This window comes from Mustelus asterias, chromosome X (genome assembly GCF_964213995.1).
Source record: "Mustelus asterias chromosome X, sMusAst1.hap1.1, whole genome shotgun sequence".
Classification (NCBI taxonomy): Eukaryota; Metazoa; Chordata; class Chondrichthyes; order Carcharhiniformes; family Triakidae; genus Mustelus; species Mustelus asterias.
In genome coordinates this window covers 9106605-9125633 of record NC_135834.1, presented here as the reverse complement: position 1 = coordinate 9125633, position 19029 = coordinate 9106605, and the positions used below count along the sequence as shown (strand labels likewise).

Genomic DNA, 19029 nt, shown 5'->3' with positions numbered 1-19029 from the left:
AGGCCTAGTTGATCCGTAAAGCCTGGACATGTTAAATTGTGTTACTGTTTCTATCTAATATCTAATGCAGCTTAAAATTGGAGAAAGAAGGAACTTGCACACTGAATGCTGGCTGGAAACTCCTATCAGAGAAGCCAAAAGATCCGATTTAATTTTATGGCTGAACAAGCCTTCTGCTGTGATCACTCAGACGTGAATTCTCATTTAGTTGGGCAGCTGGAGAAATCGTGGTAATAAGGAATTTGCAAAGCAGGTTTTCACCGTGCTGGTGATTTAATCCGAACTTGATTGCAGTTCTTTTGTCTGACCAGACTAGTTCAGTACTTTTATTTTAAAAAGAGGGAGCTGGCCAGAGGGAATTATGTGCGGCAGAGCAGAGGGAAAACTACGGAATTCGAACTTCAGTCGCCAATCCTCCAGATTAGTCCACGAATTGAAACACAGCCTCAGGGAATGGAAGATTCCAGGGCGCGAAAGCAATTTTTGTTCATTAGTGATAAAATTATTGGAGATGAAGGGGGGAGGGGTTAAAGTTGAAAAGTCAAGATGAATCCAATTTGGCGTCAAAGAGTCTGATCTGCTTTCCAATTGGCCGCAGGAAGACAGGGCGCCTGGAGGGTGGACCAATGACAGGATTGTGGGGGCAGGGGCATTTGGCAATGGTCAATGACGAAACCAGAGACGGCAACCCTGACTCACAAGCCCTGTGGGAGGCTGAGCCATACCACCTGGACAATTGCGTGGATTTGATTGTTGCGACTGCGGTTGTCTATTGAGGGTGGTTTAAACGTGATGGCCCCATTCTCATTCCTTTGTCTTCACTGGCCCGCCCTTTCCCCCGCTTTTTGCATTGACTCATGGAACTGAGGCCACTATGAGGATGGTAAAACCACAGTGTTCCACTTGCCTTCTTGGTCACACATGAATAAACTGCATGCTCAGCCTTAGGTTCCACTGTCAAACGGACAAGATGCACCATAGTAAGCATTCTTTCTGGTTGTATCACAGCTTGGTCTGGGCTCCTGCTCTGCCCAAGACCGCAAGGAACTACAGAAGGGCGTGAATGGAGCCCAATCCATCACGCAAACCAGCCTCCCATCCATTGACTCTGTCTACACTTCCCGCTGCCTTGGAAAAGCAGCCGGCATAATCAAGAACCCCACACACCCCGGACATTCTCTCTTCCACCTTCTTCCGTTGGGAAAAAGATACAAAAGTCTGAGGTCACGTACCAATCCACTCAAGAACAGCTTCTTCCCTGCTGCTGTCAGACTTTTGAATGGACTTACCTTGCATTAAGTTGATCTTTCTCTACACCCTAGCTATGACTGTAACACTACATTCTGCACTCCCTCCTTTCCTTCTCTATGAACGGTATGTTTAGTCTGTATAGCGCGCAAGAAACAATACTTTTCACTGTATTTTTAAAATTAATTTGTGGGACATGGGCGTCGCTGGCTGGCCAGCATTTATTGCCCATCCCTAGTTGCCCTTGAACTGAGTGTCTCGTTCAGCTATTTCAGAGGGCAGTTGAGAGTCAACCACATTGCTGTGGCTCTGGAGTCACATGTAGGCCAGACCAGGTAAGGACGGCAGATTTCCTTCCCTAAAGGACATTAATGAACGAGACGGGTTTTTCCGACAATGGTTTCATGGTCATCAGTATCATAGAATCCCTCCAGTGCGGAAGGAGACCATTCGGCCCATCGAGTCTGCACCGACCACAATCCCACACAGACCCTATCCCCGCAACCCCACATATTTACCCTGCTTATCCCCTGACTCTTGGGTCAATTTAGCATGGCCAATCAACCTAAATTGCACATTTTTATATTCTTAATTCCAGATATTTTTTTATTGAATTCAAATTCTACCATCTGCCGTGGCGGGATTCGAACCCGGGTCCCCAGAACATTAGCTGAGTTTCTGGATTAATAGTCGAGCGATAACACCACTCGGCCATCACCTCCCCATACTAATACATGTGAGAATAATAAATCAAATCAAAATCAAATCAAATTTAACAATTTGGGCTGATGAAAATATAATGGCTTCACCTTTTTGGCCTTTCTAAAACCTAAAATGATTCTGTAAAGAGGAAAAATGATTCTGTAAGTCACGAATCGTATGATTGCCCTGCACACACCAGGGCTAGTTGTTGGGGTCGGACTGTTGCCATGGCATCAATCCTCCTTCATACCTCTTCTGTGGATATGGCAACCCTGTCTCCATAGGTGACCCGTGACCCTTTTAATGTTACATTGCTCATTGAGCGCTTTATAAACATTGCAATCCTTCAAGTGCTATCTTGAAACTTTCTTCACTGAGACTTCATGGAAAATACTGGGGATCAATAGTTATTTGTCTCATTTCTGCCATAAGGGCCTTGACATAAAAATATCCCATGCTGGAGCCTAATGTTGATTTTATTCCTGACTTTTAAATGTCACTCAGGTCCAGTGAAGGAACATCATCTTTAACATGAGCCGCTATTGATATGGATGTTGACATTTATCAAGTAATTGGCTTTGAAACAGTGAAGCTTATTGTTAATCTGAAGGCAGCCTTTTTTGAACAGACTCAAACTCTCCCTTCAGAAAGAGCCATTATTAAAAGGAGAATCAACTGACCCTGTTGTGTTGATTAATACTGTAGACTTTGGGAAATTGATACTGGAATGGAAAGCGGGACCCGGGGGTACACTTGCCAACAGTGAAGCTGGCTTGACAACTTTCCTGCATGTCGCCTCATGATTGGCCACCAGTAGGTGTGCCACCCAGTTAAGAGTGCCATGGAATGAGGGGAGATCTTAGAAACATATAATACTATGAAGGGACTAGATACTATAGAAGCAGGGAGGTTGTTTCCACTGGCGGGTGAAACTAGAAGTCATGGCCTCAAAATAAGGGGAAGCAGATTTAGGACTGAGTTGAGGAGGAACTTCTTCACCCAAAGGGTTGTGAATCTGTGGAATTCCCTGCCCACTGAAGCAGTTGAGGCTACCTCATTGAATGTTTTTAAGGCAAGGATAGATAGATTTTTTGAAAGGAATTAAGGGTAAGCGGGCGGGTAAGTGGAGCTGAGTCCATGAAAAGGTCAGCCATGATCTTGTTGAATGGCGGAGCAGGCTCGAGGGGCCAGATGGCCTACTCCTGCTCCTAGTTCTCATGTTCTTATGTTCTCCTGATGACGTGGGCCCTATTAGAGGACTATTTTACCACTCTTACCCCTTCCCTTGTACCGCCTCTAGTCCCAGCACCACCCGGGAGCCAACAAAAACTCCGCCCATTTGTCATTGTCTATGCTGGAAAGCATGGCTGCCACCCACTGGCCAGGAGAAGAACAGCGCCATCCACAGTCTCTCATGGGCTGCTACTACACGTGTGTGAGCGGGGTCCATAGTTTTTCCACAGAGTCCTTTATATAGTTGGGCCCTAATTACTTTCCTCTGGCCAGTGAAGCAGGCAAACAACAGGCCCTCTGACCTCTCATGACATTGGCCTGAATTGACATCATTGAGTGAGAGTTGGGAAAATTCCCAGCTTGGCTCATGTCCCTCGGGAGAAAGTGACCGTGAGGGCAGTATCCTGAAAGCCGTGTGGGGGAGGGTGGGTGAGGGTGGGGTGGGGGGGCGGGGTGATTGAAAGCTGCAGCCAGGTCATCCATCCCAGGAAAGAATTGGGTGGCAGCACTCTCAAAGAGGAAAATATGTAGAGAAGGATGTGCTTTTATCCAGCGCTTTTCACAACCAGTGATGTCCCAAAGCGATTTACAGCCAATGAACTATCTTTTTGAAGTGTAGTCACTGTTGTAAGGTAGGAAGTGCCACAGCCAATTTGTGCACAGCAAGATCCCGCAAGCAGCAATGTGATAATGACCCAGCAAGCGTAATCACCTGGGGCGACACGGTGGCACAGTGGTTAGCACTGCTGCCTCATAGCGTCAGGGACCTGGGTTCGATTCCCGGCTTGTGTCACTGTCTGTGCGGAGTCTGCACATTCTCCCCGTGTCTGCGTGGGTTTCCTCCGGGTGCTCCGGTTTCCTCCCACAGTCCAAAGATGTGCAGGTTAGGTGGATTGGCCATGCTAAATTGTCCCTTAGTGTCAGGGGGACTAGTTATGGGGATAGGGCCTGGGTGGGATTGTGGTCAGTGCAGCCTCGATGGGCCGAATGGCCTCCTTCTGCACTGTAGGATTCTACCAAGGACCCTATGCACCTGGACATACTTTCTTCCACCTTCTTCCGATGTACCAACTGACTCAAGAACAGCTCCTTCCCTGCGACCGTCAGACTTTTGAATGGACCTACCTCGCACTAAGTTGGTCTTTCTCTACACCCTAGCTATGACTGTAACACTACATTCTGCACTCTCTCTTTTCCTTCTCTATGAACGGTATGCTTTGTATAGCGCGCAAGAAATAATACTTGCGGGATCATATACTAATACATGTGACAATAATAAATCAAATCAAATATTAAGTTGATCTTTCTCTACACCCTAGCTATGACTGTAACACTACATTCTGCACTCTCTCCTTTCCTTCTCTATGAACGGTATGCTTTGTCTGTATAGTGCTCAAGAAACAATACTTTTCACTGTATCCCAAGGCATGTGACAATAATAAATCAAATCAAATCAAATCAGGTAATCTGTTTTTGTGATGTAGATTGAGGGATAAATATTAGCCAGAACACCGGGGTGAAGGTCCCTGTTCTTCTTCAAAATAGGGAGCTTTTACATCCACCAGAGCAGCCAGATGGAAGGCTGGATTTAACGCCGGAACCAAAAGACAGTCCCGCCAACAGTGCAGCACTCCCTCAGCACGGCACTGAGAGTGTCAACCTTTCCTAGATTTTTGTGCTCAAGTCTTGAAGTGGCAATTGAACCCAAATCTTTGTGGGATTGAGCAAGAGTGTTACGAATTCAGTCACGTTAAAGACATGCTTGCACACGCTTGCCAGAATTTTACCGCTTCACCCGCCCGAGGCCCGTAAGATCCCACCAACAAAGAATGCCGTTCTTTTGTGCCGTTCACTGTTTATGATTTATATAAACGATCTGGAAGAAGGTGTAACTGGGGTGATCAGTAAGTTTGCGGACGACACAAAATTGGCAGGACTTGCAGATAGTGAGGAGCATTGTCAGAAGCTACAGAAGGATATAGATAGGCTGGAAATTTGGGCAAAGAAATGGCAGATGGAGTTCAATCCAGATAAATGCAAAGTGATGCATTTTGGTAGAAATAATGTAGGGAGGAGTTATACGATAAATGGCAGAACCATAAAGGGTGTAGATACGCAGAGGGACCTGGGTGTGTAAGTCCACAGATCCTTGAAGGTGACGTCACAGGTGGAGAAGGTGGTGAAGAAGGCATATGGCATGCTTGCCTTTATAGGACGGGGCATAGAGTATAAAAGTTGGGGTCTGATGTTGCAGTTGCATAGAACGTTGGTTCGGCCGCATTTGGAATACTGCGTCCAGTTCTGGTCGCCACACTACCAGAAGGACATGGAGGCTTTAGAGAGAGTACAGAGGAGGTTTACCAGGATGCTGCCTGGTATGGAGGGGCTTAGTTATGAGGAGAGATTGGGTAAACTGGGGTTGTTCTCCCTGGAAAGACGGAGGATGAGGGGAGACTTAATAGAGGTGTATAAAATTATGAAAGGCATAGATAGGGTGAACGGTGGGAAGCTTTTCCCCAGGTCGGTGGTGACGTTCATGCGGGGTCATAGGTTCAAGGTGAAGGGGGGGAAGTTTAACACAGATATCAGAAGGACATATTTTACACAGAGGGTGGTGGGAGCCTGGAATGCGCTGCCAGGCAAGGTGGTGGAGGCGGACACACTGGGAACGTTTAAGACTTACCTAGATAGCCATATGAACGGAGTGGGAATGGAGGGATACAAAAGAATGGTCTAGTTTGGACCAGGGAGCGGCACGGACTTGGAGGGCCGAAGGGCCTGTTCCTGTGCTGTATTGTTCTTTGTTCTTTGGTCTTTGTTCGATCCTCGCCCGCCCTGATTCTGGGGCGGGCATGCTGGTATAATTCCGGGAATTGAGTGCCAGGGCTCCAGTAGGATGTGACCCAAACCTAAACCATGTTGACACCCTTTCGCCCTTCCTGCCACTATGATTCCAGAGTCAAAGTGGGGCTTTGCCTGGGAAGCTAAGCTACTGCTTTGCAGCAACAGAGGGCTCCCAATCGAGTAGCTCTCTGATATTTAGCCCAGTGCGCTGGAGAGCTACAGTACCAGGAACTCAGTGTCAGTGGAGGCTACACTAAGTCTGAATCTGCCACCTGACGAGCTGCACGCACTGAGATCTAGCTTTGCTCCACCTGATCCTTCCTCAGCACTGAGCCGTGAAAGCTCTGACCTGCTGTTAATGGGAGAACTCAAAGATTGTCACTGTGAGCCACAAACCCTTTCTCACAGTTAATCAGGATTCCTATGTGCTACTTAGTTTCATCAGCCCAGTGTGAAATGTGTACAGCAGCTCAGAATGCTGTGCACAGCGCCAGCCTGCAGATTGTTCGAAAGGATATTGAAACACTGGTTCAGAACTGAAGCAGGAGCAGGAATAGGCCATTCGGCACCTCGAGGCTGCTCTGCTCTTCAAATGAGATCAAGGCTGATCAACTCCGCTTTCCTGCCCTATCTATCTCCAAATCCGCAAACCAGATTTACAAGGCTGAAGCTGGAACTGAGAACTTGTAACTCTCTGCGTGGGTTTCCTCCGGGTGCTCCGGTTTCCTCCCACAGTCCAAAGATGTGTAGGTTAGGTGGATTGGCCATGCTAAATTGCCCCTTAGTGTCCAAAAATGTGTAGATTAGGTGGATTGGCCATGGTAAATTGTCCCTTAGTGTCCAAAGATGTTCAGGTTAGGTGGATTGGCCATGCTAAATTGCCCCTTAGTGACCTGGGATGTGTAGGTTAGAGGGATTAAAGAACAACGAACAAAGAACAGTACAGCACAGGAAACAGGCCCTTCGGCCCTCCAAGCCTGTGCCGCTCCTTGGTCCAACTAGACCAATCGTTTGTATCCCTCCATTCCCAGGCTGCTCATGTGACTATCCAGGTAAGTCTTAAACGATGTCAGCGTGCCTGCCTCCACCACCCTACTTGGCAGCGCATTCCAGGCCCCCACCACCCTCTGTGTAAAAAACGTCCCTCTGATGTCTGAGTTATACTTCGCCCCTCTCAGCTTGAGCCCGTGACCCCTCGTGATCGTCACCTCCGACCTGGGAAAAAGCTTCCCACTGTTCACCCTATCTATACCCTTCATAATCTTGTATACCTCTATTAGATCTCCCCTCATTCTCCGTCTTTCCAAGGAGAACAACCCCAGTCTACCCAATCTCTCCTCATAGCTAAGACCCTCCATACCAGGCAACATCCTGGTAAACCTTCTCTGCACTCTCTCCAATGCCTCCACGTCCTTCTGGTAGTGCGGCGACCAGAACTGGACGCAGTACTCCAAATGTGGCCTAACCAGCGTTCTATACAGCTGCATCATCAGACTCCAGCTTTTATACTCTATACCCCGTCCTATAAAGGCAAGCATACCATATGCCTTCTTCACCACCTTCTCCACCTGTGTTGCCACCTTCAAGGATTTGTGGACTTGCACACCTAGGTCCCTCTGTGTTTCTATACTTTGTTAGTTGAGTAAATGTGTAGGGTTACGGGAATAGAGCTGGGTGGGATTGTGGTCGGTGCAGACTTGATGGGCCGAATGGCCTCCTTCTGCACTGTATGATTCTATGATTCTATGACCCCCGTCTGGTCTGGAGAAAGTTGGCCAAGTGAGGGCCTGCAGTTGAATATTCCGCTCACACCCGCTGGGAGAATGATGATCCAGAGGAAATATGAAAAGGACAATCAAGTAAATAACTATAAGAAATATAACCACAGACAGAATTGAGTTGCCTGGGGTTCAAGGGTCAAGTGTCAGGGGCTGCAGGTTGGACATTCCTGTCTTTGGGCAAAGGCGATGAGGGTGGAAACCATGGGTAAAGACGCAGCTGGAATTCAGGTGGTCCTTGCCAATGGGTGGCACTGTGGCTATGGAGTTTCGGAGCACAGGCGAAGAGTGGGTGAACAAGTTTTTTAAGAAGTTGATTAGTATCACAAGTAAGGCTTACATTAACACTGCAATGAAGTTACTGTGAAAATCCCCCAGTCGCCACACTCCTGTCCGGGTACTGAGGGAGAATTTAGCATGGCCAATCCCCCTAACCTGCAGATCTTTGGACACTAAGGGACAATTTAGCATGGCCAATCCCCCTAACCTGCAGATCTTTGGACACTAAGGGACAATTTAGCATGGCCAATCCACCTAACCTACACATCTTTGGACACTAAGGGACAATTTAGCATGGCCAATGCACCTAACCTACACATCTTTGGACACTAAGGGACAATTTAGCATGGCCAATCCACCGAACCTGCACATCTTTGGACACTAAGGGACAATTTAGCATGGCCAATCCACCTAACCTGCACATCTTTGGACACTAAGGGACAATTTAGCATGGCCAATCCACCTAACCTGCAGATCTTTGGACACTAAGGGACAGTTTAGCATGGCCAATCCACCTAACCTGCAGATCTTTGGACACTAAGGGACAATTTAGCATGGCCAATCCACCTAACCTGCACATCTTTGGACACTAAGGGACAATTTAGCATGGCCAATCCACCTAACCTGCAGATCTTTGGACACTAAGGGACAAGTTAGCATGGCCAATCCACCTAACCTGCACATCTTTGGACACTAAGGGACAATTTAGCATGGCCAATCCACCTAACCCGCACATCTTTGGACACTAAGGGACAATTTAGCATGGCCAATCCACCTAACCCGCACATCTTTGGACACTAAGGGACAATTTAGCATGGCCAATCCACCTAACCCGCACATCTTTGGAGTGTGGGAGGAAACCGGAGCACCCGGAGGAAACCCATGCAGACATGGGGAGAACGTGCAGTCTCCACACAGACCCAAGCTGGGAATCGAACCCGGGTCCCTGGCACTGTGAGGCAGCAGTGCTAACCACTGTGCCACCGTGTCATGGCTGCATTACAGAACGGAGCGGGAGGAGGATACTGAGGTGGGATTGTGGAAAACCTGCGTGTCGGGATGAGAAATTGGAGAAAATAATGCTTAGGAGCTGAGTCGAACAATGTCAAGGAGGCATTTTGACCTCACTGAAGAAGGCACTCTTGCACGGATGGCAAAGTGTTTCAGCAGTCGTGTCAGTGACGTCCCACCATCTGCCCTGCGTGGTCTCACTCAGTCACTGCTCCACAGTGCAGCTTTAGCATAGCATTGACAAGCTGGCTAAACACAGCTTTCGAAGACAGATATCCCAAAGCGAGACCAGAGAGGAGGCTGGCGGGGGCAAGTCTTGTCTTCAGGTCCCAGGATAAAGCAAGACGGCGAAACAGTTCAGACAGAAACCTGAATCTCCATCCCGGTTTTCAGCAGTGGCTGGTGTTCAATGAATAAAGCAGATCACTGGGATCCGATGGAACAAGCTTCCGTGACCCTTCCCCTGTAACATTTGCAGTGGGAGATAATTCTTTCAGGCAGCTCCATGACACCGTGCAGCTGTTCCATTTCAAAATCGAGCCAATGTGATAATGTTGGTGATGAATGCTTTCATGCGTTTGAATGGTATCTCTTTGCCCACTATATTAACAAAAGGCCCAAACCCACTCACTTTAAACAGATTGACCCTTTAGTTTTAAACCATCAACAGGGGAACTGTGTGGTTTTGGTAACAGGCACATTCATTATCCTGTATGATGTATGTCCCCCTGTCGAGTCACAGCGGAGCAACGCAGCACCTGTGGGCTCGTGTGCCAATGTATGGTATCCACTGCCAGCTTATGGTGCCCGTGTGCTCGTGTGGTACCTGGGTGCCAGTGTGTGCTGTACCCAGGTGCCAGTTTATAGTGGCTGTGTGGTACCTGGGTGTCAGTGCATGGCGCTTGTGTGTGGTACCCAGATGCCAGCTTATGGTGCCCGTGTGCTCATGTGGTACCTGGGTGCCAGTGTGTGCGGTACCCAGGTGCCAGCTTATGTGGCTGTGTGGTACCTGGGTGCCAGTGCATGATGCTTGTGTGTGGCACCCAGGTGCCAGCTTATGGTGCCCGTGTGGTACCTGGGTGCCAGTGCATGGCACTTGTGTGCCAGTCTGTGTGGTACCCAGGTCATGATGTGGAGATGCCGGCGTTGGACTGGGGTAAACACAGTAAGACGTTTAACAACACCAGGTCAAAGTCCAACAGGTTTATTTGGTAGCAAAAGCCACACAAGCTTTCGGAGCTGCAAGCCCCTTCTTCAGGTGAGTCTCACCTGGCTCACCTGAAGAAGGGGCTTGGAGCTCTGAAAGCTTGTGTGGCTTTTGCTACCAAATAAACCTGTTGGACTTTGACCTGGTGTTGTTAAACGTCTTACTGTGGTACCCCAGGTGACAGCTTATGGTGCCTGTGTGGTACCTGGGTGCCAGTGCATTGCACTTGTGTGCCAGTCTGTGTGGTACCCAGGTCATGATGTGGGTACCTGGGTGCCAGTGCATGGCGCTTGTGTGCCAGTGTGTGTGGTACCCAGGTCATGATGTGGGTACCTGGGTGCCAGTGCATGGCGCTTGTGTGCCAGTGTGTGTGGTACCCAGGTGCCAGCAGATGTTACCTGTGTGCCAGCGTAGGCTAGCCGGTGTATAGTACCCACATGCCAGCATATGGTGTGGCACGGTACACACATCAAAAAGATACCCGCTGCGCAACCACCTTTGTATTGCACTGGCTTCAATCTGCTTCTCCATGGCTTTTTGGGAGGGTGGAGTGACAACAGGATTACATTGGCTGGGAGGAGAATGCCTCGATATGCCACAGGGCAATTAGCAATGCAAACTAATTGGATACTCTGAATAATGGGCAGTTTTGCTGTGCAAATCCTGTTATTGACCAATTTCTCTGACTGGCATTCAAAATGCTTATCTTGTATTCCGATCTTCCTCAATGTCTAAGCTCATTTTCAAGTTCAGGGCACGCACAAAATGCAATTGAATTTCTCTCGCTATGAAGGGATAACACTGGCGATAATCGCTTTCCCTCAAATCTAATGCAACAGCAACTTGCTGTTCAGATGGCACCACGAACACAGAGAAATGTCCCAAAGTGCTTCAGAGAGAGCAGCTACGGATGCCGACTCAAAGAAGATTTTAGCAGAGAGCAGCTACGGATGCCGACTCAAAGAAGATTTTAGCAGGGCTGAGCAGAAAGAGGTGGGTGGGTTTAATGAAGGTCTTACAGGAGGAGCTTCCGGAGGCTTCTAATGGCACGGCAGAAAACTGGCAGTTAAAAAACAGGGTTCAATCATTTGATTTGATTTGATTTATTATCAAAAGTATTGTTTCTTGCGCGCTAGAGACAAAGCATACCATTCATAGAGAAGGAAAGGAGAGGGTGCAGAATGTAGTGTTACAGTCATAGCTAGGGTGTAGAGAAAGATCAACTTAATATTTGATTTGATTTATTATTGTCACATGTATTGGGAAACAGTGAAAAGTATTGTTTCTTGCGCGCGATACAGACAAAGCATACCGTTCATAGAGAAGGAAAGGAGAGGGTGCAGAATGTAGTGTTACAGTCATAGCTAGGGTGCAGAGAAAGATCAACTTAATGCGAGGTAGGTCCATTCAAAAGTCTGACAGCAGCAGGGAAGAAGCTGTTCTTGAGTCGGTTGGTACGTGACCTCAGACTTTTGTATCTTTTCCCGATGGAAGAAGGTGGAAGAGAGAATGACCGGGGTGCGTGGGGTCCTTGATTATGCTGGCTGCTTTTCCGAGGCAGCGGGAAGTGTAGACAGAGTCAATGGATGGGAGGCTGGTTTGCGTGATGTATTGGGCTACATGTACGACCCTTTGTAGTTCCTTGCAGTCTTGGGCAGAGCAGGAGCCCATAGCAAACTGAGACATTCCACTTGTTTCATTTACAGTAGTGACTAGCGATGTTGCCATGAACGTTATTCCAAGTTCCAGGCACATTTATATTTCACTGTGGGTTGTTGGAATTTTAAAGGGGTTCGCTGGCAGTCTCTTATTATAGAATCATAGAAGCCTGACAGTGGAGAAGCAGGCCATTCAGCCCATCGCATCTGCACAAGCTACAGTCCCACCCAGGCCCTGTCCCCGTAACTCCACATATTCACCCTGCTAATCCCTCTAATTTACACATCCCCTGACACTTAGGGGCAATTTAGCATGGCCAATCCACCTAACCTGCACATCATTGGACTGTGGGAGGAAACGGGAGCACTCAGAGGAAACCCATGCAGACACGGGGAGAACGTGCAGACTTCGCACAGACAGTGACCCAAGCCGGGAATCGAACCCCAGGTCCCTGGCGCTGTGAGGCAGCAGTGCTAACCACTGTGCTACTGTGCCGCCCTTGTGTCACTATTGCATCCCAATAAGTATAATTGGTTGATAGCCTGGGCTGGTGGGAGGGTCATGAAATCTCCCGCTACGTTATTTTTAGCGCACTGGCTAATGTGTTTGCAGCACATTCCTGTGGGTGTTGCCTTTAGCTCAACCATTAACCCTTGCAAAGTCACACACAAGAACGAGATGCACATCTGTGTGCCAGGAATAGCAGACAGGAATTTGAAATTACTGTAATTTATCCTGACTGATCGATCCATGAGATGTTAATCCAGTATTTGACACCAAGTTTCCAGTTTGCTGACTGCAACAACACTTGCTTTTTAATAAATTAAGACTTGCCGGGTAATATTCTTTAAAATGAGATTGCAAATTCCAGAATCTGAGCTACACTATTAATTATTTTGCAAGCACAAATCTATCTTGAGTTGCAGTATTACTGGGCGAGAGGCGGGCATGGTCAAATAGTGACCCAACTGTTCAATGTCTTGTGACAGAAGGAAAAGCAAACTTGTGTTTCTATGATGTCTTTCCCATCTTCAGGGTACACAAGGTGTTGGTTCTGGCTATCATCAGATAACACTCTTGTCTCTAAGTTAGAAAGTTGCGTATTCAAGCCTCATCCCGAGAGTTGAGCATGAAATCTCACAGCACGGTAGCACAGTGGTTAGCACTGCTGCCTCACAGCGCCAGGGACCCGGGTTCAATTCCCAACTTGGGTCACTGTCTGTGTGGCGTTTGCACTTTCCCCCCGTGTCTGCGTGGGTTTCCTCCGGGTGCTCCAGTTTCCTCCCACAGTCCAAAAACGTGCTGGTTAGGTGCATTGGCCGTGCTAAATTCTCCCTCAGTGTACCTGAACAGGAGTGTGGCGACTCGGGGATTTTCACAGTAACTTCATTGCAGTGTGAACTTAAGCCTACTTGTGACTAATAAGTAATTAGCATGGCGGAACGGTAGCACAGTGGTTAGCACTGCTGCTTCTCAGCGCCAGGGACCCGGGTTCGATTCCCGGCTTGGGTCACTGTCTGTGTGGAGTTTGCATGTTCTCCCTGTGTCTGCGTGGGTTTCCTCCGGGTGCTCCGGTTTCCTTCCACAGTCTGAAAGACGTGCTGGTTAGGTACATTGACCCGAACAGGCGCCGGAGTGTGGCGACTACGGGAATTTCACAGTAACTCCATTGCAGTGTTAATGTAAGCCTACTTGTGACTATCTAATAAACTTTACTTGACGCTCCAGTGCAGTATTGGTGGAGCACCGTGTTGTCAGAGACACAGGCCGAAAACCTACCACCTCATCTGCCCCAGAATCGGTTCCCAGAACGGAAATGTCCGTTGGGATCGGGCGGGATTTTATGATCTCGCCCGAGCGAGGCCATAAAATCCCGCTCACCATCTTTCCAATCAGATGTCAAACCAAGGCTCCGCCTGCCCTCACTTGAACATCAAAGATTCCACGATACTAATTTGATAGTCAGCAGAGGAGTTTGATTAAATGGACTTCCATTTCTCCCTGTGCGAATCCAAGTCTGTAGAGTTCAATGATTTGACTGATCTGTGTTTGATTATATTTAGTTGGTTCTCTGATGTATGTTAAGCAACTGACCCCACACAGAAAGTTCTGGAAAGATCTAGGCTAAGACCATGGGTGGAAATTTCCCATGCCTCCATGTCTGTGTGGAGTTTGCACATTCTCCTCGTGTCTGCGTGGGTTTCCTCCGGGTGCTCCGGTTTCCTCCCACAGTCCAAGGATGTGCGGGTTAGGTTGATTGGCCAGGTTAAAAAATTGCTCCTTAGAGTCCTGGGATGCATAGGTTAGAGGGATTAGTGGGTAAAATATGTGGGGGTGGGGCCTGGGTGGGATTGTGGTCGGTGCAGACTCGATGGGCCGAATGGCCTCCTTCTGCACTGTAGGGTTTCTATGATTTCTATGATGGTGTGTTTAATGATGGGTGGGGGATTGGGGTGAGGGTTGGGGGGAGGGGGTGAGAATATAGTCAGGGGTCCACAAACTGGTTTCATGTCGGTGTAAAATGACAGTGGGATCTTGCACACCCAGCTGCTATGGCAGGTCACAATTCCTGCCAGAGGTTAGCATGAGACTGATTTGAATTGCAAATGGGGTGCTGATGAAGGCCCGAATGGATGCCCTCCCAACCGCAACCCCCCCCCCCCCACTGCCCATCCTTGATCGTCCGCATCACCAGTGAGAAATCATGTTTGTCCAAAACATGTTTGAACCAACATGGCGTCAACATGGCGGGACTTACCTGAAGAAGGCCTGTGGCTGCCTCCAGCGTTCAGGATGGAGACTTGAAGTAACTGTGGACCCTGGAACACGTGCCAGTGGGTGGGAAGGAGCATCAAAAGTAAAGTTGAAGTTAAAATTTAATTATTAGTCACAAGTAAGGCTTACATCAACTCTGCAATGAAGTTACTGTGAAATTCCCCCAGTCGCCACAGTCCTGTTCGCGTCAATGCACCCTAAACAGCACGTCTTTCAGAGTGTGGGAGGAAACCGGAGCACCCGGAGGAAAGCCACGCAGATGCGGGGAGAATGTGCAAATTCCACACAGACAGTGACCCAAGCCGGGAATCGAACCCGGATCCCTGGCGCAGTGAAGCAGCAGTGCCAACCACTGTGCCACCGTGCCACTGGAAGGTGAGCCTTCCAGTTCAGTGTCTTCGAGGAAGTCCATGTTCTTTTTTCAACGGTTCAATGATGTCCAGACGTCTTTTTAAAATGGTGCCTGGATTGTTTTTCTGATTCGTTCATGAGATGTGGGTATCACTGGCTGGGCCAGCATTTATTGCCCATCCCTGGGGGGCATTTAAGAGTCAAATGCATTTCTGCGGCTCTGGGGCTCCGGCCCATGTCTTTATTGACAAGAAAAAGAAATAAAATTATCTGTATAGAATGCATGTACTGCAAATAATCCCACAGAATAAAAGGTTTTGGGGAGTGAAAAATGAACCTAAGTTATCCGTTAAATTTTCAGAAGTGATGTTTTAATATTTTTACCTGATGTCAGTCATATTACTTTCATAAGTTTGCTGTTCCATTTTACTAATGGTAGAAGTGCTGTGGTGTGCAGGCGACAGTGGTCCCACATTAGGCTCCAGTCTGTCTGTGTGGAGTACCACAAAAACATGCACTTAGCAAAATAGAGTAACAATCAGATGTTTTTTTTCATCCCTTCAGTACAGAAGGAGGCCATTCAGCCCATCGAGTCTGTACCGACCACAATCCCACCCAGGCCCCATTCCCATAACTCACATTTACCCTGCCAATCCCCCTGACACTAAGCCCTTTCGGGCAAACGTTATGGTGGTAGAAATCTTGCTCCATGTTGGTGGGTTAGGAATCTGGCACTGGTGGTAGATTTGACCCTGTGAAACGGCAATGAACCAAGTGATGCTGAATGACGTTGCTGGCTCAGTCCACACCTCAGCTACCATGTTCAGCTTTGTTGACCAACACATGAGGCTTAGGAGGCTGAGGGGTGATCTTATAGAGGTCTATAAAATAATGAGGGGCACAGATCAGCGAGATAGTCAATATCTTTTCCCAAAGGTAGGGGAGTCTAAAACTAGAGGGTATAGGTTTAAGGTGAGAGGGGAGTGATACAAAAGGGTCCAGGGGGCAATTTTTTCACACAGAGGGTGGTGAGTGTGTGGAACAAGCTGCCAGAGGTAGTAGTAGAGGCGGGTACAATTTTGTCTTTTAAAATGCATTTAGACAGTTACATGGGTAAGATGGGTATAGAGAGATATGGGCCAAATGCAGGCAATTGGGACTAGCTTAGGGGTTTAAAAAAAAGGGGCGGCATGGACAAGTTGGGCCGGAGGGCCTGTTTCCATGCTGTAAACCTCTATGACTCTATGAGACATTCCAGCTATAGGGTGGAGCCCCAAAGCCTGGGGACAAATGAAAAATAAACGGAAGAAAATGGGGCTTCTCAGGATTGTGCGTGGACCCAATTGAAACAAGACAGATTTAGATAAGGCAAATCTGGAGCAGTATTTTGAATTATACAGGAAGCTGGAACAAGGATGGGGCGACACGGTGGCACAGTGGTTAGCACTGCTGCCTCACAGCGCCAGGGACCTGGGTTCAATTCCCGGCTTGGGTCACTGTCTGTGTGGAGTCTGCACATTCTCCCCGTGTCTGCGTGGGTTTCCTCCGGGTGCTCCGGTTTCCTCCCACAGTCCAAAGATGTGCGGGTTAGGCGGATTGGCCGTGCTAAATTGCCCCTTCGTATCAGGGGGTTAGCAGGGTAAATATGTGGGGTTATGGGAATAGGGCCCGGGCGAGATTGCCAGTGCAGACTCGATGGGCTGAATGGCCTCCTTCTGCACTGTAGGGATTCTATGGTTCTTCTATGAACAAGGAGAAATAAAGAAAAAAACCGAGGGCATATTTCAGGAAGGACATCACATAAAACAGGTTGTCTTCCGACTGAATCTATATTTTCTCTTCTTTATTCAGTAGTCGCTGTGAACTGGAGCTATGTTCTCCTGGAAGGGAAGTGTTTTCATTTTGGATGCATGTTAACACACACATGGGACTGGAAAGGGCAGCCAGGTACACCGGGCTAATTTATACAATCATACAATCCCTACAGTGCAGAAGGAGGCCATTCGGCCCATCGAGTCTGCACCGACCACAATCCCACCCAGGTCCTATCCCCATAACCCCATGCATTCACCCTAGCTAGTCCCCCTGACACTAAGGGGCAATGTAGCACAGCCAATCCACACATCTTTGGAGTGTGGGAGGAAACCGGAGGAAACCCACGCAGACACGGGGAGAACATGCAGACTCCGTACAGACAGTGACCCAAGCCGGGAATCGAACCCGGGTCCCCGGCGCTGTGAGGCAGCAGTGCTAACCACTGTGCCACCGTGCCTTCTCTCTCCCAGAAACAAAACAATCTCAGGCCAGACCCTAGGCCTATTTAACTAGGCTCGGCACTGAGATGGTGCCATTCACTCCCTATGCTCCATTGCCAATCAATTGTGCCCAGAGAAAAGGTTGTGTTGACTAACAATAACAACTTATATCTACATGGTACCCTTCACATTATAAATCTCCCAAAAGATACTTCACAGAATATGACAATGGACCAAATAAGGAAAGGTTGGCCTGGGCTTCCATCCTCAAAGCGGGCAGCAGGAATTGGGAAAATTTCCAGCTCCGCCCAACCTCCTCGAAAGAAGGCATCTGCAAGGACGGGAGTTTCATTGTGGGGCAGGGGGACTGGGATTGGGCGGGGGGATGGTGATGTAGGCCGCAGTTGGGCCAGCCAATCCAGGAAAAGGTTTGGAGATCAGGTGTGCAGGTGGGCTGTTTAAAATGTCCGTCTTGGTGCTGTACATCCCAATTAAAATAACAACAGGCCCTCATGCCTCACACCCCTCACCCCCACACACTCCATATGCCCCCTCCATGCCAGCTCCTGCTGCCATCTCCCACCTTCTATGGCACTTCATGCCCCCCCATACCATGCTATGATCCCCAAACAACCCCTCAGGCCCCTCATGCCCCCTATGCCAAGGTATGCCCCACAAATACTGCCTATGTCCAGATCACCAACAACCTGTCCTGGTCCCCCCCATGCCGACGCTATTGTTAAGAAAGCCCCACCAATGCCTCTACTTTCTCAGTAGACTAAGGAAATTTGGCATGTCAGCTACGGCTCTCACCAACTTTTACAGATGCGCCATAGAAAGCATTCTTTCTGGTTGTATCACAGCTTGGTCTGGGCTCCTGCTCTGCCCAGGACTGCAAGGAACTACAAAAGGTCGAGAATGTAGCCCAATCCATCACGCAAACCAGCCTCCCATCTATTGACTCTGTCTACACTTCCCGCTGCCTCGGCAAAGCAGCCAGCATTATTAAGGACCCCACGCACCCCGGACATTCTCTCTTCCACCTTCTTCCGTCGGGAAAAAGATACAAAAGTCTGAGGTCACGTACTAACTGACTCAAGAACAGCTTCTTCCCTGCTGCTGTCAGACTTTTGAATGGACTTACCTTGCATTAAGTTGATCTTTCTCTACACCCTAGCTATGACTGTAACACTACATTCTGCACTCTCTCGTTTCCTTCTCTATGAACGGTATGCTTTGTTTGTATAATGCGCAAGAAACAATACTTTTCACTGTATCCCAATACATGTGACAATAATAAATCAAATCAAATCAAATCAAATCTATGACCACTTATGCACCCTATGCCAATGTATGCCCTGCTAAACAACCACTATGATCCCTCATGCCCCCCATGCCAAGCTCTGGCACTCCCATGCCCATTCATCACTTTAGACTATATTGAAGCAATGAAACCTATCGTGACAGTAGGATGTGTTTAAAAAAAAAGCTTTAAAACCACAGCCATTCATCCCCAAAAATTGATTTTACTTCAGCTCAAAGGTTTCAATCATTTTACGCCCTTAAAGTTTCAATAGTAGAAACTGCAAGCACTTGAAGCCGCTTTATCCTTTTCAAAAACATTGTGAAATTGACAGCAGAGATCAGAGAGCCCGAGCTTTCAATCAAACAATGTTTTCCCTGGGGC

The 19029-nt window shown here is 48.2% G+C and overlaps 1 protein-coding gene across 2 annotated transcripts in view; it reads left to right on the top strand.

The window, feature by feature from the left end:
* Positions 1 to 19029, top strand: part of LOC144481903 (acid-sensing ion channel 1-like) — a 1161333-nt gene that overhangs the window by 635122 nt on the left and 507182 nt on the right. The window contains exon 3 of one of the 2 annotated variants that reach the window (XM_078201069.1): positions 10262 to 10282. The exons of the other annotated variant lie outside the window; for it this stretch is intronic. Coding sequence (XP_078057195.1) covers positions 10262 to 10282 — 21 coding nt within the window. The remainder of the gene's footprint in view (positions 1 to 10261; positions 10283 to 19029) is intronic. 2 annotated transcript variants of the gene reach the window in all.